General features: G+C 51.0%; 5 protein-coding genes and 9 non-coding genes across 14 annotated transcripts; 8 read left to right on the top strand and 6 right to left on the bottom strand.

Annotated features, from left to right (window-relative positions):
* Positions 1-709: 709 nt before the first annotated feature.
* ASPACDRAFT_1853465 (uncharacterized protein) lies at positions 710-1577 on the top strand (the record flags this gene model as incomplete). The annotated part of the gene is made up of 3 exons (XM_020197310.1): positions 710-849; positions 906-1189; positions 1282-1577. 3 exons carry the CDS (start codon positions 710-712, stop codon positions 1575-1577), a joined length of 720 nt encoding a protein of 239 aa, XP_020059233.1.
* Positions 1578-1579: 2 nt separating this feature from the next.
* Positions 1580-3305, bottom strand: ASPACDRAFT_1879091 (uncharacterized protein). The gene is made up of 2 exons (XM_020198153.1): positions 3031-3305; positions 1580-2840 (listed from the first exon to the last, which is right to left on the bottom strand). The coding sequence occupies exons 1-2, from the start codon at positions 3110-3112 to the stop codon at positions 2068-2070; spliced, it is 855 nt and encodes a 284-aa protein (XP_020059232.1). The 5' UTR covers positions 3113-3305; the 3' UTR covers positions 1580-2067.
* A 1306-nt stretch (positions 3306-4611) lies between these two features.
* Positions 4612-7017, bottom strand: ASPACDRAFT_50360 (uncharacterized protein; the record flags this gene model as incomplete). The annotated part of the gene is made up of 2 exons (XM_020202342.1): positions 4612-6529; positions 6587-7017. 2 exons carry the CDS (start codon positions 7015-7017, stop codon positions 4612-4614), a joined length of 2349 nt encoding a protein of 782 aa, XP_020059231.1.
* A 4203-nt stretch (positions 7018-11220) lies between these two features.
* ASPACDRAFT_t81 lies at positions 11221-11308 on the top strand. Its single transcript has one exon. It is a non-coding gene; the product is annotated as a tRNA-Tyr (tRNA).
* Positions 11309-11598: 290 nt separating this feature from the next.
* On the top strand, positions 11599-11684 carry ASPACDRAFT_t82. Its single transcript has one exon. It is a non-coding gene; the product is annotated as a tRNA-Tyr (tRNA).
* A 99-nt stretch (positions 11685-11783) lies between these two features.
* Positions 11784-11871, top strand: ASPACDRAFT_t83. Its single transcript has one exon. It is a non-coding gene; the product is annotated as a tRNA-Tyr (tRNA).
* Positions 11872-13116: 1245 nt separating this feature from the next.
* ASPACDRAFT_t75 lies at positions 13117-13205 on the bottom strand. The gene has a single exon. It is a non-coding gene; the product is annotated as a tRNA-Tyr (tRNA).
* Positions 13206-13635: 430 nt separating this feature from the next.
* On the bottom strand, positions 13636-13721 carry ASPACDRAFT_t74. Its single transcript has one exon. It is a non-coding gene; the product is annotated as a tRNA-Tyr (tRNA).
* Positions 13722-15001: 1280 nt separating this feature from the next.
* Positions 15002-15074, top strand: ASPACDRAFT_t84. Its single transcript has one exon. It is a non-coding gene; the product is annotated as a tRNA-Phe (tRNA).
* Positions 15075-15871: 797 nt separating this feature from the next.
* ASPACDRAFT_t85 lies at positions 15872-15990 on the top strand. Its single transcript has one exon. It is a non-coding gene; the product is annotated as a tRNA-Phe (tRNA).
* An 814-nt stretch (positions 15991-16804) lies between these two features.
* ASPACDRAFT_76001 (GNAT family N-acetyltransferase) lies at positions 16805-17390 on the top strand. The gene is made up of 2 exons (XM_020204613.1): positions 16805-17055; positions 17127-17390. Exons 1-2 carry the CDS (start codon positions 17028-17030, stop codon positions 17312-17314), a joined length of 216 nt encoding a protein of 71 aa, XP_020059230.1. The 5' UTR covers positions 16805-17027; the 3' UTR covers positions 17315-17390.
* A 1047-nt stretch (positions 17391-18437) lies between these two features.
* Positions 18438-18523, top strand: ASPACDRAFT_t86. The gene has a single exon. It is a non-coding gene; the product is annotated as a tRNA-Tyr (tRNA).
* A 981-nt stretch (positions 18524-19504) lies between these two features.
* On the bottom strand, positions 19505-19593 carry ASPACDRAFT_t73. The gene has a single exon. It is a non-coding gene; the product is annotated as a tRNA-Tyr (tRNA).
* Positions 19594-21123: 1530 nt separating this feature from the next.
* ASPACDRAFT_1879088 (elongation factor 1-alpha) lies at positions 21124-22848 on the bottom strand. The gene is made up of 3 exons (XM_020198152.1): positions 22789-22848; positions 22418-22686; positions 21124-22358 (listed from the first exon to the last, which is right to left on the bottom strand). The coding sequence occupies exons 1-3, from the start codon at positions 22791-22793 to the stop codon at positions 21250-21252; spliced, it is 1383 nt and encodes a 460-aa protein (XP_020059229.1). The 5' UTR covers positions 22794-22848; the 3' UTR covers positions 21124-21249.
* Between the last annotated feature and the right edge of the window lie 665 nt (positions 22849-23513).

Below are 23513 nucleotides of genomic sequence, written 5' to 3'. Positions count from 1 at the left end.
TTGGGTAAACCACAGCACGATAGAACAATGAATAGTGTGGTTGAGCGGGTTGGCGATGGGAAACTGAGAAGTTGGAATACTAATTCGCAACCTTTGTCCGGCTCCGAGATCTATCAAGTGCTAGCAGATGTTTGGGAAAGGAAGGGTAATGGGTTTTTCTTTGTTGTTGTTCCTGTTGTGGTGGTGGTTGTTTGCTGTGCGTTTGTTGTGACACAAGACAAAGAGAAGACCAATTCACTGAGATGGGACATTGACACCCATGTTATATACCCAGAGTGAATACCCACGGGGTGGGAGTCCCCTCTGTTATCTTCCCTACTCCATGCCTATTCTCATACTCACTTTCCATTTCCATTTAGTTGAAGCATCATGGTGAACACACGAAGCCAGAAGAAAAACGGAAAAGCAAAGAGGGTCAGTTTCTTCTCCACCCACCAAGATACCATCATGTGTCCGATCTTCAGATAGGGACGCAAGGCAGCCGCCGGCAGTAATCAGCCATCCAGAAAGCCTTCAGTGCACCTGACAGTTGAGGAATACGAGGCCTATCAGAGCCATTGTGACCGTATGTTGATTACTTTCCGAGGAACAGAAACAGAAGATTATTCAAGGTCTAGATACATACTGCATTCAAGAACCTTGGGATACTATCCAAGCATTACTCTCTCCCGAATCCCGTGATCAATTTCACCTATACTTGTGTGAAGCCATGGTCAATAAATTGCTCTTCACCCGGGTTCTCAACAGACCATTCTGGTTCCTGGATGGGAAACTGGATGGGAATGATGAGACTGGGGATCCGTCGTTCGCTGATCGACTCCGTTATCTGTTCCGAAGATACCACGAAAGGTCAGTTGTTCCGCCCCGTTCCCTCTCTTCGACTGATGGATGTATTTCTGACAAAGGCGGTTGTCATTCTTGGTCTTTCTAGCAAGCCCTGTGAATGCGGTCTGGTGGAGGATGGTCACCCTCGCCCTGGCCAACCTGAAGAAAGACTTAGCGCCCCGGGACCCTCGTGACAACCCTCCTTACATTCTCGGAGATGAGAATCGCAAGCGACAGGCGGATATAGCAGAGAGCCTGGCGGACCATCTTCTAGCAGACAGCCTGTTTCAGCTATTTCTCGATAAGTTGGCCATTGCGGAAGAAGAGACGAGGCGTTGTCATCTGATCAAGGTTTTCCGGGAGAGTGTGCAGTATCTCACAGCGCATGAGGTGACATTGGGAGGGCACGTGAAGTTTCATCAACTGCCTGAGGTGAAGCAGTCTGACCATCTACAGAGCTTATGTTCTCGGCTCTAGTCCATGACAGGGAGCGGAACAATACTCCGCCGTTGATCCCCAAGCCTCACAGCCGGGTGGTTCTTGTCCTACGACCTGGGGTGTGCCGCTACGATCTTCCCAATAAAGTCGTGCCGTTTGATCGTCACAGAAGTTGGGCCGAAACGGCGACTGATATTGAGTCCGAACTGCTTTGCAAAACTGAGGTTATCGTGGAAGCAGTCGAGGCCACCAACCCATCTGACGCGAGTCAGCGCGACCCCGCGGATGCAGATGTCTTCCATTACTGGTTCTAAGAAGGTCCAATCCCTCCCGGGATACTGTATGGTTTATCAATTTGTCCGGGCAGGTTTTGCTTCTGAAGGTCGTTCTTCTATCTCATTCCTCATTCCTCCACGTCGTGAGCTTTATACGTGCGAGAATGTTTCTATCGCGGTGTTTAGAAAACAAGTATATTAATCGCTCAGCCCGTATCCGCAATTCGTGGCGGTAAATCACTCCTGTAGCCTCCTGGCAACATCAACGCTGGTTCATGGGCTTTTTCACTTGCGCCTTGAGCGTCCAGCTGTTCGTGCATATTCCCACGGAATTCGCTTGGCCCAATTATGGGTGGTTGGAAGGCATCCAGGTTGGTAGTTCACTGTGCTGCTGGATGTACTGTGTAGGATTTGAAGACTGGCGTTGGTGGAAGAGGTGAGGTCCACTGGGAGGGTAGAGTAGGCTGTTGTAGTGAAGTCAGTCCGTCAGCCGTCCGCTATCCATCCCCATGATAAACACCGTGAGTGACTACCACTCTGGCTCCGGCTCCTCATCGGAGGAGACCAAGGCCAGTACCAGCCTGGCAGCCTCTATCCCCCGGAGATCCCATCGCCGCGGTGCCGTGCGGTCCATCCATTCGGACCAGTCCCCCCAAGCCGCCGACCGGAGGATCTGCGCGTACTCCCAATATTCCGGATACCAGCCCGCGTGCTCCCAGTCCAGAAGCCCCGTGATCCGGTTGTTCGCATCGACCATGATGTTCCGGGGCGCGATGTCCGCGTGGGTGAAGATGGTGCGCTCGGATCGGGGCAGCATCCTGGATAGATCATCAGCTGCATACTGCCAGCCGCCGAAATGCCGGTAGCGCTCACAGATGCGGGCCCGCAGCTCGGCATCACTCCGGAGGGCGCGAGGAGGGTCCTGCAGGTCTTCGAAGAAGGTATCGCGGGGAACGGAGCCGTCGACGCCGCACCGGACAATGTCTTCAAGCTCCGGTGGCCGCGGAATCGCCTGGATCTCTGTGATGAGCTGCCACGTTTGTCGGCAGACGGACTCCTTGCCCCGTTCGTCCAATGTATCCCATCTTCCGTCGAGCGAGGTTCCCGGTACGATCGTCATCTCGATATTGCCATAGCCAGCACTGCATGCGGTGTGGATCACGTGGGGGACCGGGACGGAGGTATGCTGAGACACGAGTCGCATCGCCTCGACCTCGGCGGGTCCCACATTGAAGCCGGCCTTGGAGACATACGACAAGTCGTGCAGAAGTACCGTGTTGCCCCAGAGGACCTTGCTCAGAACTGTGAAGATTTCCTGGTCGGGTCTGAGGGCTAAGATATCTGCCACTGAGGGAGTTGAGCAGGGAGATATGGTCCGTCCAGTTCGCTTATAATGCTGTCCAACCTGGATGTTCTGCATACTCGGGAGCCCAGCTAATCTCAAGGTTTAAAGAATGACGATGTAGCAATTAATAGAATTTGAGCAAGGTACTTAGTGAGGCTGGGTTCAAATTGATGGCCACCGATAGCCAAGTGAAAAGTGACTTAAGCGACCACGCTGACCGTGAGAGCATCGATATCCACAGAGCCAACAGTTGTGAGCTTGAATGCTCTGCTTTTGCATCCCTTCACCCTCACCTGTCTTTGATTTCTTCATCTTCAATGATCTGGTCTTTATTTACTGTACTGAGCTTGGACAGCTGAGCAACTTGCGTCCGGATGGGTCCGGGCCTTACTTCATTGTTCGTCAGCCTTCTCTCACTGACATACTCATATTCAACCATTTACTGGTGAAAATATCGGTATCTAATTTCCATAAGCGATTCACTAAAAGATGGAAATCACACCTGTTACCAAAGTCAGGCTAAAGAAAAAAGTATGTGCCAAGTCAATGGCCGTCGCGTTCAAAACGCCCTTACTAAAACACTGCCCCCAGAGCACCCAAAAAGGGCCATGCATACAGTCCACTGCATCCTCCCTATCTCTCAAAAACCTGCATGAACTGGCTATCTAGCGCACAACAGCCTCCAGCACTGAAGCACCTGGTAAGACCTTTTCCCGAGCTTCTAGTATAGCCTGTCACTGAGAACCATCAAGGGCCGGGATATCTGTCTGCTGGTGAAGTCATCCAAGGGACAGTCTGCCCTTGCCCGAAGGTCGCGATGCTGCTACCAGAAGAATTATATTCTCATCCGGTCTTTCACCTTGACTGGCTCGGCTCATTTGAATCCCATATTCAATCAAGTGGTCCTCGAGTCGGTGCTTCGGAGCCCCGTCACAGTTCCTCAGCCCTAGTGGTCTGTTCCCCGTAGCAGTGTAATATGAAGGGAGAAACAATCATGCTATAGGGGATGTACTGACGAGCGTAATACTACAATTGGGAAAGTAGTAAGATGCTGGTACGGCAGCAACGCCTTCTATCCTACGGAGCTGGAGTCAAGGCCGACCCCATAGGCTGTGCTTCGCCACCATTAACCGTTACTAGCCAGGGCTTCGTTTACCACTCGCAGCAACGGTGGAGGCGCTCCGTCACGTGTTGTGATACTGGCAGTCAGGGATTGCAGGATACTGTCGAGAAGGCTGCTGGTCTTTTGTAAATTGGATTAATGGTTTGAATTATTATTTGTACTAATTCTTCTTTGCGAAGAGAATATACATGATTCAGTCAGTGGATCTGAACAGAAGCTCTTTACCATGTACAGTGAATTATCGGTTGATGAACAATACCGCCCCGATTGATCAGTAAAACAGGAGGAGGGAAAAGGAGGAACGTATATAATACAAAGAGATTGTGCGGCCAAGGATGTATGAACTCGACCGGAGATGCGCCAGATCGTAAGAGTTGAGCAGGGGAATCAAAGATTATAAGTGGTATCAAGAGAACTCGACGTTTCCCCGTGATGTGCCAGATTCACTGGGAGATCACCAGGCTCATCATTTTCGATGAGACAGAGAAAGTAATGAGAAAAAGAAGATCGTCCGCCCGTAAGAGTCCGTAAACGCCGTTTCTGCGTAGGTGCATGCTCCTATCGCATGCTGTATTGTAACCAACAATGCTGGGGGGGGAAAGGAATTAGAACAGCCGCTTGACATCGACAATCTCGACATTTCCCGGGCGGTCTCGTTCCATATGGAACCACCATTCTCGTCCACTTCGGTGACTGTAGTTCCACGACCCAGTGCAAGCATCGCGATCCCAGGGAAGTGCTGCTATCGACATTGGCGTGGACGGGGTTATAGGCGTATTCGGACTCGTACCCAGCGCGGAACGGCTTCCGATGCTCCCCCATCCAAATCGTGAAGTAGTAGTCGAGGTCGGGGATGGCGGCTCCTCAGCCAGCGGCTTGGTGTGTCCCTTGACCCCAAAGCAGTCCGCCCCAACTCCAGCAGCGTATGTCAGGGATTGATTAGAAGCGTGTACGTTCTTCCACGAAACCAATCCCCCATCTCCATCCTGCCCAGGTATATCCGGTCGAAGAACAAACCGCGGGATCGAAACGTCCTGTGCACTGGTCCTGGAACCAATTCTGCCCATAAATGCCGGCATATGGAAATGGTACACAACAGCCGGTCCCTCATGCTCATCCGTCTCGACATCGTGGTTTTGCCGCTCGCGTCCCACGCCGCCGATGTCAAACTCGTCCATTCCAAGATCAGATTCATCGTCGGAAGACTCATCTTCGAGTGCGTTGTCCGGTACATAGGAGTCTGAATGGTCGGTAACGAGGAATCTCATCCCAGTTTCCGTATCCTTCGCGGCCATATCGATGAATGTTTGGGCTCGGATGCGAGCAGAAGTCAAGTTGTTTCCTGCGGGTAATGCCATTGGCCGGGTTGTGACTGAACCATGGGAGCTGCGGGGAAGACTATAGCGATCAGGTTTGAGCAGCGCCTGTCCACGTGGCATAGGCTGGCACACAGCCTGCAAGACCCCGGGAGGTTCTATGTCTGAGGGCGCACGCAGAGCCTCGAGGCGAGGAAATCCGCTAGCAAGAATGCTTTGAGCAAGATGTGAGTTTGGTGAATCCGTATGCCGGGGTGGTTTGATGAACGGGACGTAGTCGAGTCTGCCCAAGGCAGCACCGGAGTCGGGGCCGGAAACATCCCAGTGAAGATATTCGAGACTTGACGAGGCCAAAAGCGGCTGGAAAACGATACCGTCGGTATTCAGCGTCGGGCATTTATTGCTTTGAACGAAAGTGAAGCGTTTAAGCTGACTGAGAGATGCTAGCATTTTCGAGATCACCAGGAGCGAGTCGATGTTTTGCTCAATAAGAGCGAGAGATTCAAGGGAGCTAGACTCGGGTTGCGATGCGTACTGGCAGAGGCCCGTGTCGGTGACTCCCGGGAGATTTTCCAGGCGGAGCGATTCCAGCGGTGGTAGGCATTGCAAGGTGCTGTCATTGAAGGCGTCTGCGTCGAAATTGGAGATGCAGAGGTTTCGCAACGAAGGGAGCTCACTGCACATGCGAAGGAAGATACTTGGCTCTAGGGAGTTTTTCTCATCGAGCCCGTAAAGCATTAGAGTTTCCAAGGATGTCCACTGCGCATGATAGTCGAGGAACTCGAACATTTGTGATGGACCCAAGCTCCAGGGGCAGTATGTACTTCGAGGCGATCTCTCAGTTATCGCCGCAGCCTCTCCCAAGATCCACGTGTGCTCCTTCAGCTTCCGCCGCGTCGATAACGCATGTGTCAGGCGGTCAAATTCGTGATGGTAAGGAATGGTCAAGCCCAGCAGCCGTTCCAAATTCGGGCAGACCATGACCACGGACGCGACCAAATCCCGATATTCCTGCCATTGGGTACTGTGTCTGATTGTTGTGAATAGCAGGTCTAATTGGGGTACCCGAAGCTCTAGAACAAGATTGGCCAGCAATTTCCTCTCCCGGAGGGTTCGCCGTAATAGCTTGAGGCGACTTCCGCGCTTCAATCGATATTTCTTCAATTGGTTCGGTGAATCGTTCCCAATGATGTGTATACGGTTGTACCTAAGATGGGAGGATCTATTAGCTCCAATGTCGTTCTTAGACTAGTGCATCACTCACAGTCTTGCTCTGACTGCCTTCTCCCACGGGCGACAGGTTAGTGAGAGCGCATGTAAGTCGCGTTGGAAGCATGTTAGGCATCCATTTTGGTTGGGGCCTGTATGTAAGTAGTATAATTGATCTAAAATCACATCGTACACCTCCTGGGGTAAACGCTTGAAGACCGACTCCAAGATCTTGTCCAGAGACGCAGCCGAGTCGCAGAAGCGAGGATGTGATGCCGAGAAGACAGGGGAGGTAGAGTATTCTGTGGGTGCAGTTGAAACACTGTAATTGCTTTTGAATGAAGAGACTGATGATGTGCGAGATGAGACCGGCTGCACCGTCACGGCATACATCGAATCCTTGTAATCTGAAATGACCTGGCTTTGATGAGGAATAGCGCTGTAGGAGACAGGCGTGCTCGTAGGTCTACTGGCGACAACGCTCATTTTGAAGATCGGTGTTGCATGAGACACTCGGTCGAAGAACAGTGCACGAATCTCGGGTTTTGGTAGGGAATGAAGAGCGCGTGGGTGCGTGCGCAAGGACCGTTGAAGACACTGAGGGAAAGGGGGAGGGACTCCGATAATGAGAGTGGGGAATTGATAAACCGAAGAGAATGACAGTAGTATGTATGTACAAAGATTGTGGTGCTTGGGCACACCGACCAAGTATGTGCAAGAGATAGACTAAAGGTGCAATGGAAGGAAGGACAAAATGGATCAGATATGGTCTTGTAACAAGAGAATGCTAGCGACAATGGTCGCAGTCTAAAAGGACAAGGATTTGAAGCAAGGTTATGGGAAGAGAAAAAAAGAAACAGATGGAGCGCGACTATTTTAGGAGAAGGAGGGGGTGAACAGCGTGGGAGATGTGGGCAACGAAAGTTATCAGAAACGCCAATAGGCCGAAACTCAGTTATTCCCCCAAATGGCTTAACGCAGGGCCATCAATGGCACAAGAAAGTCAGAGGCAGAGCACCGCGAACACGCCACTGCTTCTTGGGGGGTAAAAAGTGTATGAGAAAGACTTGGGACGGCAGTCGAGGGCCGATCGTCTCCACTGGAGCAAGTGAGGATCTTGAATGGCACTAGACCACTAGTGTGTTGTCCTGAGAGCCGTGCGGAGCAATGCAGTGTGGTGCATGACTCCAACTCGTGCAGCCGTGCTGAACCAGATCACAAAGTTGTGGAGGAAGGCGGAGAATTTGGTTCATACATCCAGCAGTCTGTCTCATCAACAATCTGCCTTGGGTGGCTAATCCGGCCTGTCGAACATGTCCTCCAGAAACCAATGCAGGGACAGACTGGTAATCTTTACTTTGAAGCGAGCAAAGCGAGTGAATTTCCAACTGGATGAGGTTCTGCCAAAGAATATGGAAGTCCGCCCGTGAACTAAATTGTTAGCCGGAGATTTAGTTCTCTGGGGTCAGACATGGCGGTAGTAGCAGCGGCCCAAACAAGTAAGGATGAGAGAGCGCAAAACTCGAAGCCCGTCAGACTGTATGAAACATCCCGATTTACTCCGTACTGTAGTGTAAACTGTACTTGTGCGAGTGCTTTCGCTTCGCTCTATATTGGGAACTCAGTGTAGCGTAACAGGATGCATGGAGAGGGGAATAAGCAAAACAATGATGACGAGGACCCCAGAGAAAAGTTTGGGTTGGATAAGAGGGGAGGAGAAAAGGAGGTGTGGCATGGATGAATTGAATTCCGTACATGGAATGGGATGCCTCGACACCCGTGGAACAAGGCGAGGACACTAGTCGGTTTCAAGGCTAGCTCGGGCTGATGGGGCTGACGCTAGAGTCAGGAACTCATCACGCTAAACTACATTCAGCCGGTTCCTGCTGCACACCAACCACTGGTCCAGTCAGATCCTCTCCTCACATCTCCTCAAACCCCCTTTTTCGATACATTTGCCAAAATGTTCTCGAGTACGTGATCATCGTACTCCGTACTTGCTTCTTGTGTCTCCAGACTCGATCACTCTGCCGTTGCAGGATGTTGCCCGGAGCCCGGTTTCTGATTCAAGTTCTTGGTATCTCTGTCTGAGATATTAATACCCTCCAATGACTCAGTAATGTCCTGGGCCTCTTACATCTGAGACTCGGTGACTGAGGATTCGGAACAACACAAGCAGCAGGAAATCGGAGAAGCGGAAAGGGTGGCCGCCTCCTGAGGATGAACCACTGTTATCAGCAACGAGCGCATGATCCATCTCTCGATGGAGCCATCCCACTTGTCGGTTCGCACCGTCAAATAACCATTGGCTGATGCGCGGGACCCATTTGTGCAGAGCACATTAATACCACCCCCATATTGATCGATGTGCCAGGTGGACTGTTCTGAATAGGTTAGTAAGCCGTGGTGTCTGCACCAGTGCACTCTGAGCATCAATCTCAGACAGCGAGGACGGGAGCAGGATATTTACTCGGACATAACAGTGCTCAAGCCGTGCCCACTCGACTCCGCAACAAATGAAGAAATATGAATACCTCTCTGCTGATGGCAGAAGAGGGAAGTACCAGAGACTACCAGGAGTATGCTCGCCATGCAAAACTTGAATCCAATTCTTGAGCAATGGATTACCAGCACCAGCCAAGACAGGACGACACGTACACAACAGACAGCCGAGCGGACAACTTAGCGAGCATCCGTTGCCTACGTAGTAGTTCCTAGCAAGTTACTTGGTACTACTCCACCGCTCAGGCAGTGGCAAGACAGTCGCTGTCCCAATTTTGTTCCATCTAGTATCACGATCCTGGTTTGGCTATCACAGTTGCCGTGTGTGAAGCAACAAAAGAGTTGGCAACACTCGAGTTGGCAACACTCTGTCATCGGTGAGTAAGCAAGTACAGTCACTACGGTGCTTTCGTAGAAAATTGTGAAACGGAATGGGCCATCTTTCCCAGGGGCTGGGTTTTTTTTTCGACCAAGATCTAGTGGGGGTGGCTGCAGTGTTGCGCAGTCGGTCGGGAGGCGACCCTGCAGGTACAGTACAGGTACGTGCTGCATGGAATCATGTAACTGCCCGCTTCCAATGTAACTGGTGGGCGCATCTGATTTAGAGTACCAAGGTAGCCTCAGGCCACAACCTCCTTTTCTTGGCCATGTGAACTGTAAATGGAAAACTTATGTGTGATTTCGACTTCTGGAACGGCAATACCGATTGATTAATCTTGAAAAGGGAAAGGGTCGTGATTTGCAAAAAACTCAAGTCCGAAAATCCCCAGGTCAATCCAAAATTTAAACGCGGGACACGGTCGATCATGACTTCTCTATGCCAATGCGGTAGGCTCCCTACCGTTATGCTTTTGACTCCGACTATCGCAATCTTGCTTGCTTTAAACTTTCGGAGACAAATACATTGATGTTTGCAGCTGCACTGCCTAATTAGACGGTTACTCTGGTGACTTGGGTCTTTCCCGGCAAGCTCACAATAATTCAGTGCCTAGATAATTCGTTCCAGTTACCTAACCTTCGGCATTAGTGGCGTGGTTGTCGACTAGTGCTCTACACATCGACTCAATTCTCATGCCACAGGCGACTACCTAGTACTTAGTCAGTTAAGCCTATCCATTATCCAAGCAACAACTAAGCCGGGAGCTAGTGAAAATGGCCTACATAGTACGGAGTACTTCCCTGGATGATGTCATCGTACCCCGTATAACTAACGGTTCATCTATCCATGCACTAGGCTGTAAGGCACCTTTCTCCCTGCGTCGCGCTATCAATTAATCACCACGCTGCAACCATCCGAGCGATACTTCAAACGACTACCACTGCCCAAAACAAGACTCCGAACAGCACAAGAGATCTTAAGGCGCATCCAAGTCAAACAATCATCCACCCCTTCCTTCCTTCGTCTATTTTTATCTGCATCCAACCCCCTTCCTACCATGATACAGCCACTCGGCACACACTCAGATCCCGCATTGAGCTCACTTTCTGCCTCGAACAGAAGAGAGAAAGCAGATTTTCGCCCAAGTTCACCTGATACATGAGTATGTACGTGGACACTCTTCACGCACGGGCCCCCAAAGCGCCCATGAGCATTCGGCTTTCTTGGCAAATATGAGTCGTGCTTATTCTATACGGAGAAGGGCCTGCGGCTGAAAACTTCACCGAGTTTGACTACTCAGTTGTTGGATATTATGAGTGAGTCTTCCAAATAGCCCCTCTGCAAAGAACCTAGGCCTGGTCTAATGAATCATGATTCTAAGTTTAGCTCGCCTTGTGCTGCGAGCATCAGATGCTGCAATAGTCTTCTCGCTTACAGGCACTCGCCCTCCATCTTTGGGACACAGTACAAGAGCCCAGAGCTCGGTAGACTGTGAGACTGTGCAGATTATCAGGAGCCATTGCCACGCAATTGCCCTACGTGATGGAATTCGGTTTGCCCTGTTTTAGGTTACCTTGGCCATCTCGCTTCCCGAGCGAGGGGCTGACCGCGAGGTATAACATTCGAGAAAACAGGCGTGAATTCCAGCGTGGGCTTTTTTTCCGGAAGCTAGTGCTGATACTTTACCACGAGATGCGGTTTCCCTGCTTTTCGACGACCTGATCGTTCCTTTGTCATAAACAGCTCGAATGACAAGAGCTATAGGACTGGGTCTCATAACACTTTTGCACGCACGATCACAGCTAGAACCCCCGATGGTCTAGTTGGTTCATGGCGTTCGGCTGTAATGGTATAATTGTAACCGAAAAGTCACCAGTTCGATTCTGGTTCGGGGGATCTCTTTTTTCTGGCTGAATGTACTGTTCAGTGCTTGGATTCTTTTTATTGACTTGCCCTCTCAGTCGGCGAGGCTGTCGGTGACAATATCTAGCAACAATGCTTCCAAGCCGATAATCAGCAGCGCATTGTGTTTTGTGTCGAGCGCAGTGCCGCGGTCTTCATGGCCCGGAATTGCGCACCAAGCGGGACGCCCATCTTCGTGGTTGCACCTGAAATTCAGGCCTGAAGGTTACAAGCAAAGAATTATAGCGTCATAACGTATTACATTTTTAGCCAATCAATAAGAACCCCCGATGGTCTAGTTGGTTCATGGCGTTCGGCTGTAATGGAAGTTGTAACCGAAAAGTCACCAGTTCGATTCTGGTTCGGGGGATCTATACTTTTGTTTCGGAAGTGTGGTTGTCGCTTACCTTTTGTAGGTTAACGCTTTTGCAGGGCTATAATGCATAATTTTCAGCCGCTAGACCAACAACCCCCGATGGTCTAGTTGGTTCATGGCGTTCGGCTGTAATGGTATAATTGTAACCGAAAAGTCACCAGTTCGATTCTGGTTCGGGGGAATGTCTTTTTGCATCCAAAGCCTTTGGGTCAGCCCTAAGAGAATCCATCGAAGGTAGGTTGCTAGTACACGAGAATGCGTTCTTAGAGTCTGACCTATTAGGGGAGCGACACAACGCAACTACTTTAGGAAAGAGTCGAGTTCAGGCACAGGAGAAAGCCATCGCAGCAGCAGAGTCTAGTAGCGACTGAGAAAGCTGGTCAACGAGTGCTTCTGACCCTGCCCACCTACGCTGCCAGACAATGTGAGAGGATCCGTTCAGAAGTTGTTCCGAAGACAAGGAATCCAGCCTACAAGTTCGCAGGAGGCCTACTGGAATTGGATGCCTTTGTGAGCCATCAGCGAGATGGCACGTTCCAGAATCCATAGTTCATTAGGCTCTAGGCACTGCACTGTTCTTTCATGTTATTATAGGATGCATCCAGGAAATTGGGTGTCAAATAATCATCCTTGACAGCTCCCAATAAGGCGATGAGTTTCATGCATCCCTCGCCTGGTTCTTTTAACCACTGCAAGCGAACCAAGACCTAGACCGAAGCACCAACCCCTCCTGTGTCTCCCCTCCATCAATGGGTCTAAGAGGAACGAGAGTTGTGATTCTCGGCATTTGCACGCAGCCTCGTACATGTCCAATACATGCGCATGTTGTCATGACCCCAAAGGGATTTTAGAATATTCCTTAGTGGTTGTTAGATGATCATACATAGAATGTTCATGCTTGCATTTCCAGCCCCGTCAGCCTCTACCGCGCCCATTCTCTTTTGCATTGGCCTTTCCGGTGTCACGCTGGCCCTAGCTTGTATTCAGCCCCCTTCCATTTGGCTAGGGATGTTGGACTCATCTGACCCCGAACTCGGCTCGCCGTCCTAGCATTTTTGGGCCTCACCGCGCAGAGGGATTGGCGCATAAAATGAACATGGTAGTGCCTTGCACTCTCCTTGCATCTACCACATCATGGTCATTGGCCGCAATACTTGGATTCCAGTTGTTCGAGCTGATAGTATAGGCCTCGGTTGATATCCCTGCTGGCGTGTGCAAAACATGCAGTCTTACTCCCTGGGTGGGACCCTTTGCTTCGATAGTCGGTGTATAACGGCCGAATCGTGAGGCCTGAAGGTAAGTTTGTGCATGACCGATGGTTTACGGTAAGATTCGGCAAATAAGGAAGAAGAAGCTGTTCGGTAGCTGCTCGAAGACCATAGTAGGTAGGGGATGTTTGCAATACCAAAAGAGCAAAAAAGAACATTCCCCCGAACCAGAATCGAACTGGTGACTTTTCGGTTACAATTAATACCATTACAGCCGAACGCCATGAACCAACTAGACCATCGGGGGTTGTTGAGGTAATGATGACTGTGTTAATTTACTAGTGGCCGAGTCTGGTAGCTGAAAACTAGCAGATAGAGAAAGAAGACTTGCAGACACGGAAGGGCGCGCCGCGGACAACGGAAAGTATAAAGATTGACTGACCATGGATCCACCATCGATTGCGGTAACTGAAGCTTGAAGTCTTACATAGTGTCAGGTATCGCTTCGGATGCTTTTTACGAAGTTATAAGGTGCAACACTGCAAGTTGAGCAAGGCCTTCGCACGGGCGCTTGCTGCCATTCTCAGGAATACACCCATGGCTACTTGGAGACCCAAGTGTGGTCAACAACGGCCCACAAGTCAAAATCACCGTGACTAACAAGACCGCGGCCTGCTTTGTCCCATGTGTCTGCGGCCTTCCAAGATATCAAAAAGATGGGTGAAAAAAAGATATGATCCCCCGAACCAGAATCGAACTGGTGACTTTTCGGTTACAACTTCCATTACAGCCGAACGCCATGAACCAACTAGACCATCGGGGGCTTCTCTTGATTAGTCATATCAACATTGTTTCTATAGACGGCCAGCAGCTCTATCGAGCAGATCTGGTTCCTGGTTACTCGGGGTAAGACTAGCGAACAGCCTGGTTAAAGAATGGCTGGGTACATTTCCGGGCACAGACTGTATCAACAGTGTTGCGCGTGTTTCTCTAGAAACTACCGCCTCAGGTCTTGGTGCAGAGACGCAGACTGTATATTCTCCCAATCCAAGCTCTCATGGGCTCCTGTGACAGCTCGGCAGTATTCCTTGACCAGATGTAATATTGCAGTAGTAGGACTTCCCTTCTGCGGCGTGGCCGTGTATTCGAATGAGCTCGTTTCGGGGCACTGGGACGCACCCTCGTACCTGATATGCCGACAATAAGGCACCCTTCCCTGTATTAATTTGTCACCGCCTGTCGCAAACGGTCACCTCTCTCGCCAATAGCGGAATCCGTGGCTCGAATGCGATTTCTCAGCATGGTAGCACACAACAGGGCAAGTTGTCGTTGGATAAGAGAACCGCATGCTACTATCACTGACCGGTTGGGACCGGTCTGCCATTTTTTTTTTTGCGTGAGCGTGTTCCAATATCTACTGCCTGACTACTATCGCGCCGCCGATCAGCCGATCAGCTTCGCTGTCACAGTGGGTGGTCGCCCATGACTAGGATGCTATATTTCTCTCTCTGTTGGGGCCCGGTTGGTTACCATACTTGCCTTGGCTACTGGCGTCATCAACACACGCCTCGAGCTCTCCTCCGGTTACAACTTGTGCTGTCGCGAGTGCCAGATGATGTACTCTTGGGAGAGGCATATAGACTATTCTCCTAGAGGTGGTCTCAGTGCATACCGGACTCGTCGACCGAATGGGAGCCTATGCTACAGCTCCGCCTGCGAGTAGCACGCACCTCGTGGCGTCTTCAGTTGAGATTTTAGCAGACAGACCCGCATAGTACTTATCAAGCACAATACATAGCCTGATATGGCTAATCGATGGTCTGAATATATCGGTTGTAGTTCGTAACAGCCTTTGTCTTTGTGTTGGTCATTCTGGGTTATCAACGTTAGTATGTGTTCCATTTTACTAGGCTTGGCATTTGAGGCGAATTCACTACCCAGGTGAGGCAGGGAATCCCCCATGGCTATCCGAGACTGGCTGTATACGGACTTGATCCTGCCCGTGCAGCCACGGCGGACATCACAGGTCGGTTGGTGCGTGGAATTTGCGAAGTGTTTTGGTTCGCTCATGTAACATACTGTAATAACAGTATCACGTGCAACGGGGCAATGGCGCATCTGGGAGCGCGTCAGACTGAAGATCTGGAGGTGGCCGGTTCAAGCCCGGCTTGCCCCAACGTTTCCTTTTGTTTTTTTTGGTGTCTATATCAGCTCTAGCGGGGCATCCCATCCGATACGGAGTCTGGAAGTGGAGGCATCTTCCCCCTTCGCCGGCTAGCGAGGCGGGTAGGGCTTCTTGCCCATGGGATATCTGCCACCGGACACCGCCAACGTTTTGCATCATGCCTTTAGTATACCCAGCGATTGATCCAGTATGCCCAGCGTTTGTATGTGATTGCATGAGCTAGACATAAACATAAGTCATTAACAGTGACCTGCAAGGTACCATCAGAGGATGAATTAGTTGCTAATTTGCACTTCAAATTACAATTGCACTAATGTAATATAGAAGATGTATCGTTCATGTCAATACAAGTCCTTGCCGTGATCAACAGCCCGACGAATATTCGCCGGCAGCGCCAAGAGAGCTACATACAAGATAAACTGTAATTCTGTCTTAGAGAGTGTACAAGACTATTCAAATCACCAAAACATAGCCGCAGTTGACAATTGCCACAGGGGTTGTTAAGGATATCTGCTGTGAAATAGCTTAGCGGGAATGGTCTATAAGTACCAGAAGAAGGGAGCACATTTCACCAATTCGAAGGCAATGGCGCATCTGGGATTCGACAGGTAGTGTCAGATTAATATCTGGTGTCAATCCTCAATATCCTATAAGTACTAAGAAAGAATGACATACTTGAGCTGACGGGACGATGGCGCATATGGGTGTTGAGCATATCTGCTGTGGAAACCGGGTTAGCGCAGGTAGTCTATAGAGACCGATGAAAGGAAGCCCCTTCCATCAATTTCGGGACGATGGCGCATCTGGGAGCGCGTCAGACTGAAGCACTAACTTCGGCCGCCAGGTTTCATCCTTCGGGATGTCCCTAGTAATCTGAAGGTGGCCGGTTCAAGCCCGGCTCGTCCCACTTTCTTTTTACCCGTTATTTTTTTTTACCTACCGCTGCCCCTCCATCATCTGGCATCTGTGAACATCACCATTACATCTAAATACCCGACTACAGCTATCCCCCGTATCCTCTATTGTTGCTGGCCGCGGTTCCGCTCAGTGTACGACTCCCTAACCCAATGGTTGCGCAGAAAGATTCCGCTCCAGCGAATAATTTCATGTGACTACTAGGTAGGTACAAGTACTTCAGGCACTCTCAGCCTCGTGCGGACCATGTCTCATTGGTTAAGGAAATTCCCCTCCAAAGGCCCAGGTTGGCGTCGAGCTTTCCAGCTCCAGCCTCCGCCTCGTATGAGGAACCAATACGTCCCCTGGTCAGTTGCGATAGGCCGCCAACACGGGGCATCTGGTGACTAGGTTGCACCTTCGTGCGGCGGTGGCAAGGGACCTCTATATCAGCTTGGGCGAAACAAGCGAGTTGAACGAAATGAACAACACCAGGGCAGTCTGGACCAGCTCCACTACCAACGGCGTGGATAGATAACTCCTGGGATGAGATGGCCTCGCTACCGCCCGGCATGGAGGCCCAAATAGTACGTGCGGAAGAAAAAGTCGCATATGGCACCACACCATGCGGTTCCAACTCTCCGAGCTAGACCCTGAATCAGACGCTCTCTCCGAGTTCGTCGCCTGCCAGGTTACCAGTTTCGGGAACCCATTCCAACCCGATTTACCGGTCTTTCTAACCTATCTTTGGAGGTGAATCTGAGGCACAGAAGCAAGAGGCGCTCACGAACCTCGTGCAATTGCACCGAGAGTGGGCTCGCGAGAACCCGGTCTCTGTCTTTTTTGCAGATCAGGGACCGTAAACGGGACAACAAGTTAGTTGCTGGGGTCCATTTCAAGGTCCACAGACAGAGCCCGCACGCGCGAGGAGGAAAAGGGGACCTGAGCGGCGACAGCGAAGAGCACGACCCGTCTGCTGCGCTGTGGTATCCAGAGAGGACTCGACGAGAGTATATCACGCGCTGCATCGAGATCTTCACCAAGCTGCACATGAAGCTCATGCAGAAGCCGCATGTGTGTAAGTTGTTGCTCTCTTGCCATCGATCTGGCTTCCACTCCTGCCCGTGAGCTAACTACGCGAATCGGCAGATGCGTTTGTCAGGTTCGTCTTACCCGAGTACCGCCAACTGGGTCTGGCAGCTATGCTCTTGGCTGAGGTCTGTCGACGAGCAGACGAATTGGGGCTGGAATCTCGGTTCGAAGCGGTTATCGCATTAGGGGTGACAATCTACAGACGCCATGGTTGCATCCCCTATAGCGGCGGTCTGCTGGTTTAGCCTGCCGCGACAGAAGTGGAGGCTCAGGATGTAGATTAGAAGGATATCGAGGCCAAAATGCAGCCTCTGCGATACTGGCCCATGTGGCGGTCCACTCATGGAAAGCCAGAGCTCGGGAAGACGAGCGCACCCTGGGGCGAGCTGAGTACGAATAGGAGATTCTTGGGCGGGATATGATTTCCGAGGTGGCGAGGAGACTAGCCTACTTGGCAATGGAAATCTATGTTGGTACCCATAACCTTTACAGGCACTGTCGTGCGGTTCGGTATGGTCACACCCCTGCCAACACCTCGTTGAACCACGACAATCCACAGGTTGTTATCTCCTTTTGCCCATCTGCCATTCACTCAATCCCATACCCGGTGCCCCGTCATATATGGCCACATGCAATCTGCCCTAAGGAGCACGCTGGTCTCGCCTGCTGGATACCACCCTGCATATTGTGGGTCCAGCTGTCGTTGATTCTCGATATCAACCGCGAAGTGTAGTTCGGCTAAGAATTCAAAAAGGGGAGAGCTATCGAAGACATCTTCGGCTGATAGCAGGCCACAATAGATCTACAGCGAGGTACAACTGATCCAGAGCCAGGAGAGGTATGATCTTGCCTGCTGTACTCTCGGCCCAACCGGATTGCCCGTCGACGCTTCGGGTGATACTTTCTTCATACCCCACGATCTCCGACAAGCCACACGGTGCGGTGCGTCAAGAGCCATCGACTAGACCGTGGACAACCCTGAAGTCATTGCAACCGGCTGAACTCCGTCCCTTGTATTGTATCACAGTAGTCGCCAGCAACAGAGATGCTAGCCCACCTACCCGGATGCTATTGCCGCTTGACAGGCCCAAAAGATCACAGTACGAGGAAGTATACAGGCTCGAACAGAGTCAAGGACGGCAGATGAACCTAACATTTGTACACACGCCATGTCCCAGTGTGCTAGTCACATTCCTATGCTACGCCAGTCACTATCTGTGTTAGAGAGTGCACCTACTGAATAATGAAAACTCTCAGCGAACTACCTCGTAGCGCTTACTGCTGTTGAGATAGGTAGACTCCCAGGCGGTACACTCCATTTTGTTGCGAGGTCATAGTGTACTATAATGAACCCTTGCACATCGAATACCCCCGATGGTCTAGTTGGTTCATGGCGTTCGGCTGTAATGGAAGTTGTAACCGAAAAGTCACCAGTTCGATTCTGGTTCGGGGGAGTTCTACTTTTTTGCCGCCTCTTCTTTTTTTTGTCATCAATTACCAGGGCTTTGGGAAGGGACCATCTCAATCGGTTTTCCTGAGGTGGCTCTGGAAGTATCGCTCAGTCGATGTCCTCAACACCTGTGACTGTGATAGTACATAGAAACAAGCCCATTCGCCCTTCGGGTCCATACAACCAACAGCGAACGGTTCTCCTTGACCGATGTATCCAATCAGTGGGAACTTCAGCGGCGGAGCGAGCCTTCAATGCAACCGTGCTGATCCGTCCTTCGGGCATTCGGGTTGAACTATATATACCCCTCTACAGAGATCCAGACTCAGCCTGAACGGGGCCGGTTAGCTTATTCTCCCAGGATGAACAAAAACGCCATGCTTGAACATCGGTCCAGCTGGGATCTGTGCACAATGCCATACCCTCGTCCTCGTCCCAAGGGCCAACCATTGCCTATGACGTTGTGGACAGATATTGGACCAGACGGACTCGCCCGTGAATGTGGTGATGCAGGGGCTATGCAATACCTACCCTCGACACGTGGGAGATAAGATCGTCGTGTTCTCCGGCAAGGAGTCGCCGAACCTTAACCTCGACGGATGACGAAAATGTATGTGTATATACTTGGCTGTGCTGTGCGTACAAGAACGACAGCGCTATTGTTTGCTCTCGCCGCTCGGTGGGCTCCTGTGTCATGGGTTCAGTACAGTGGAAGGGACGTATGATTTGAAACTTGGTGGGCCATGGTGTTGAAATCCAATGCAGGGTGTATGGCTGCACCGCGCCTTCCGGGTGACCGTCCTCGGCTGTATTGGGGCAGGATGTCAGTCTAGTGCTCCTCGAGACTTTCATGGTCAATTCTTGGGGCTATACTGGGAATCGGTGTATATGGGCGGGATTAAAGAAGAAGAGAGAGGGGCAACAGCAAGTTTAACGAAGTAGGTAAGCCAGCCAACCACCAAGCAGCCGGGAAAAAAAGGAACATTCCCCCGAACCAGAATCGAACTGGTGACTTTTCGGTTACAATTAATACCATTACAGCCGAACGCCATGAACCAACTAGACCATCGGGGGAGTGGTTATACTTTTGTTACAAACTGTGGCCTATTGAGATTCAAAACTAGGTGAATATTTTAATGGCTACATGCATGATCGATGTTCAAAGAATGAGACTCCCCTCCATCAGCTATGAGCTAGTTTCTTGGTAGTAAGTCCCTTCTGATGATGGGAGTAAATCTCTCAAAGGATATGTGTGCTTATCTAGTCGTTACTTAGCCTAGATGCGATGGCCTATCTATCATGTTAACTTGAGCGACGTACAATATATTGGGATAGGCCAGGTGGGCGGGCTGTGAGATATAGAGCCCATGAACATAGGAACCTGCGATGGCAACCACGTGTATCTAACCCATCCGATGTATACCCTTCATCTCTGCTCTCGAATCCGGTGACGGGTGGTAACCTGTGTGCGGTAGCGGCATGGTCTAGACCCCAAATGCCAGCCCAGCTTCGGTGACGACAGCGACGGATATATACATCTCAGGCACTGAGGGGTCGCGTCATTCAACGCAAGTAATCCTGACCCCCTAGGACAAGAACAAAGAAACTACAAGCCATCCGTAGCACAAAGGGAAGCCACACACGACATCCCGGAGCGCGAAAAGGCAACAGTGCAAGAAAGCAACTCGCGGAAGACCGGTACCCCGTTGCCGTCATGCAATCCTCCCCAGGCTAGTAGTCTTCGCCCGCCATCCATCAGAGGCCAGCCACCACAACCCAGCAAACACCGCACTGAAAGTGACGAAGCTCACCACAGTCACCACACATACCGAAGGCTGAATCCCACTCCCATATGTAGACATAGACAGGGAGCCATAGCACCACACCAAAGCCTCATAGACTTAGCGAAGTGCTCCTACCAGAGACAGACAGACAGACACACACCAGAGCTTCTCATATTCATATCAACAGCATGAACCCACCCCAGCCATGTTCGCATCCCGAGCACAAGCTAACCAAGCAACCACCGAGGTCGGTCTATCAGTCACCCCCCGCCCAGAGAACAATCGACACGGAAAAGCAAAGCAGGTTACAAGCACACTCCTGTACAAACACCACACCGAAGCAGGAGAGTGTCAGGAGTTCGAAATATGCTGCGCCTGCGCAAAAGCGGTCTCTTCTATACACCGTGCGACCACACAGGCACCTCGGATGCGCACGTAGTATGCGAGATAGACGTCCCAGATGATGATGAAGATGATGATGATGATGATGATGATGATGGAGGACAGCCGGGTATAAGTCTCAGGCAGGGTTGATCGACGCTATCGAGATTCTCCAAAGTTACTTCACTTCTCCGGCCCAAGCCGCAGAGCAGGTTTGGGGTGGACGATGCCCATCCAAGTATGGCAAAAGTAAGAGACTTACCAGAAGAGCTTGTCGGCGACAATTGGTGTTAAGATGACGAAGGGAGCACGAACACTTCACGAGAAGGACGTTTTGTGATCGTGGTTCAAGCAATGCCAACGATAATATTGATCATGACAGATCAGGACAACTACAATCTACCAACAGGGACAAGAACAATCTACGATAGGAAGAAAATAGAACGAAATGATTCATGATTCAAGTTTTGTAGGATCAACTACATAACCCAAGTCTAGTTCCGTAATTCCATATTTTGTAATCATGAAAACATCATCACAACATCATCACCCTTCAGAAACCAGCTTATTTCTTACCGGCCTTCTGGGCAGCCTTGGTGACCTTACCGGCACCACCAGCGGACTTGTCGACGGCCTTGATGACACCGACGGCAACGGTCTGGCGCATGTCACGGACGGCGAAACGACCAAGGGGAGGGTACTCAGTGAAGGACTCAACACACATGGGCTTGGAGGGAATCATCTTGACGATAGCGGCATCACCGGACTTGATGAACTTGGGGTTCTGCTCGATGGCCTTACCGGTACGGCGGTCAATCTTCTCAAGGAGCTCAGCGAACTTGCAAGCAATGTGAGCGGTGTGGCAGTCGAGGACGGGAGCGTAACCAGCGCCGACCTGACCGGGGTGGTTGAGGACGATGACCTGAGCAGTGAAGCTGGCGGCACCGGCAGGGGGGTCGTTCTTGGAGTCACCGGCAACGTTACCACGGCGAACCTCCTTGACGGAAACGTTCTTGACGTTGAAACCAACGTTGTCACCGGGGACACCCTCCTTGAGCTGCTGGTGGTGCATCTCAACGGACTTGACTTCAGTGGTAACGTTGGCGGGAGCGAAGGTCACGACCATACCAGGGGTAATGACACCAGTCTCGACACGACCAACGGGCACAGTTCCAATACCGGAGATCTTGTAGACATCCTGGAGAGGAAGACGGAGGGGCTTGTTGGAGGGACGGACGGGAGGCTCAATGGCGTCGATGGCCTCGAGAAGGGTCTTACCGGTGGACTTGCCAGCCTTGGTCTCCTTCTCCCAACCCTTGTACCAGGGGCAGTTGGAGGAAACCTCGAGCATGTTGTCACCGTTGAAACCGGAGATGGGGACGAAGGGAACGGCCTTGGGGTTGTAGCCGACCTTCTTGATGAAGTTGGAGGTCTCCTTGACGATCTCGTTGTAACGGTCCTCGGACCACTTGCAGGTGTCCATCTTGTTGAGGGCAACAATGAGCTGACGGACACCGAGGGTGAAAGCGAGCAGAGCGTGCTCACGGGTCTGGCCATCCTTGGAGATACCAGCCTCGAATTCACCAGTACCGGAGGCAATGATGAGGATAGCGCAATCGGCCTGGGAGGTACCAGTGATCATGTTCTTGATGAAGTCACGGTGACCGGGGGCATCTATGGCGGATGGGTTAGATGATGGATCATCGCTTGCAGAGTCATGGGAGACAACTTACCAATGACGGTAACCTCATACTTGGCAGTCTGGAACTTCCAGAGGGCGATATCGATGGTGATACCACGCTCACGCTCGGACTTGAGCTTGTCAAGAACCCAAGCGTACTTGAAAGAACCCTTACCGAGCTCAGCGGCTTCCTTCTCGAACTTCTCGATGGTACGCTGGTCGATACCACCGCACTTGTAGATCAAGTGACCGGTGGTGGTGGACTTGCCGGAATCGACGTGGCCGATAACGACGATGTTGATGTGAGAACGCTCTTCCTTACTGTTGATTGGAGATGAGTTAGCTCGATGATTCTTTTCGATGCTGGATCCAAGCCACCCGTGTCGTAGTGGCTGGAAAACTCTGATAGTGGGCTGGACTTACCCCATGGTGACGGTGTTGTGAAGTGAACTTTTGAAAAGGTTCTAAAAAAATTGCTCAGATACTACGGCCACAAATGCGTAGAGGTGCTGAACAACAAGAGTCAGTAAGAGAGGAATGAAGAAAGGAAGAAGACAGAGAAGGGAAGCGAGAAGAAGGGGGGGGAAGATATACGTACTGAAGCGGACGAGGAGGGAAAGAAGAAAATTCTGTGGGAGGGGGGAGGAGGGGAAATCCTTATATGGAGGGGTCAAGCGAGAGGGCGACTAAGCGGGCGGGCTCCAACCCTTGGCGAATAATGAGCGCAATTGGACATGGAGGGGTAAACCAGGTTGACCCAGCCCCACTTCCAGTCTGGTTGGTTCCAACTGCGGGACCAGCGCAAAAAAATCTTCACCTGCTGGGCGGAGCCTGGACTGCTTGCAGCATGAGCAGACTGAGCAGACTGAGCAGAGCCCATGCGATCATTACTTGGTTCTGCTTATCCTGTCTATTATCGTGAACCACTCGGAGTCCTTACTTGCGACCGTATCCACTATATCGAAGATTTTTTTTTCTTCTTTTCTTTACCCTTTTCCCTTCTTTCCACCTATCCAGATATCCAGATACTCGGTAGTCGGTATTACCCCCTATCCTCTTCTTCGGTACCTCTCCCTCAAACTTTGCCTCCAGCTGGCTACATACTACCAAATACGTAAACTCAAGGTGGGGGTTGCAGCACGTAGGTA

This window comes from Aspergillus aculeatus (assembly GCF_001890905.1).
Source record: "Aspergillus aculeatus ATCC 16872 unplaced genomic scaffold ASPACscaffold_3, whole genome shotgun sequence".
Lineage (NCBI taxonomy): Eukaryota > Fungi > Ascomycota > Eurotiomycetes > Eurotiales > Aspergillaceae > Aspergillus > Aspergillus aculeatus.
This window is presented reverse-complemented; position numbering and strand designations above follow the sequence as displayed.

What these genes read in the sequence shown, in the direction of transcription:
- ASPACDRAFT_76001 (XM_020204613.1), top strand. Translation starts at nt 17,028, where the DNA reads ATGAAGCTCATGCAGAAGCCGCATGTGT. An exon ending in CATGCAGAAGCCGCATGTGT is followed by an intron (nt 17,056 to 17,126) that starts GTAAGTTGTTGC and finishes GCGAATCGGCAG; the next exon opens with ATGCGTTTGTCAGGTTCGTC.
- ASPACDRAFT_1879088 (XM_020198152.1), bottom strand. An exon ending in GTATGAGGTTACCGTCATTG is followed by an intron (nt 22,359 to 22,417) that starts GTAAGTTGTCTC and finishes CATCCGCCATAG; the next exon opens with ATGCCCCCGGTCACCGTGAC.
- ASPACDRAFT_1879091 (XM_020198153.1), bottom strand. Translation starts at nt 3,112, where the DNA reads ATGCTCTCACGGTCAGCGTGGTCGCTTAAGTCACTTTTCACTTGGCTA. An exon ending in TTTGAACCCAGCCTCACTAA is followed by an intron (nt 2,841 to 3,030) that starts GTACCTTGCTCA and finishes AAATCTTCACAG; the next exon opens with TTCTGAGCAAGGTCCTCTGG.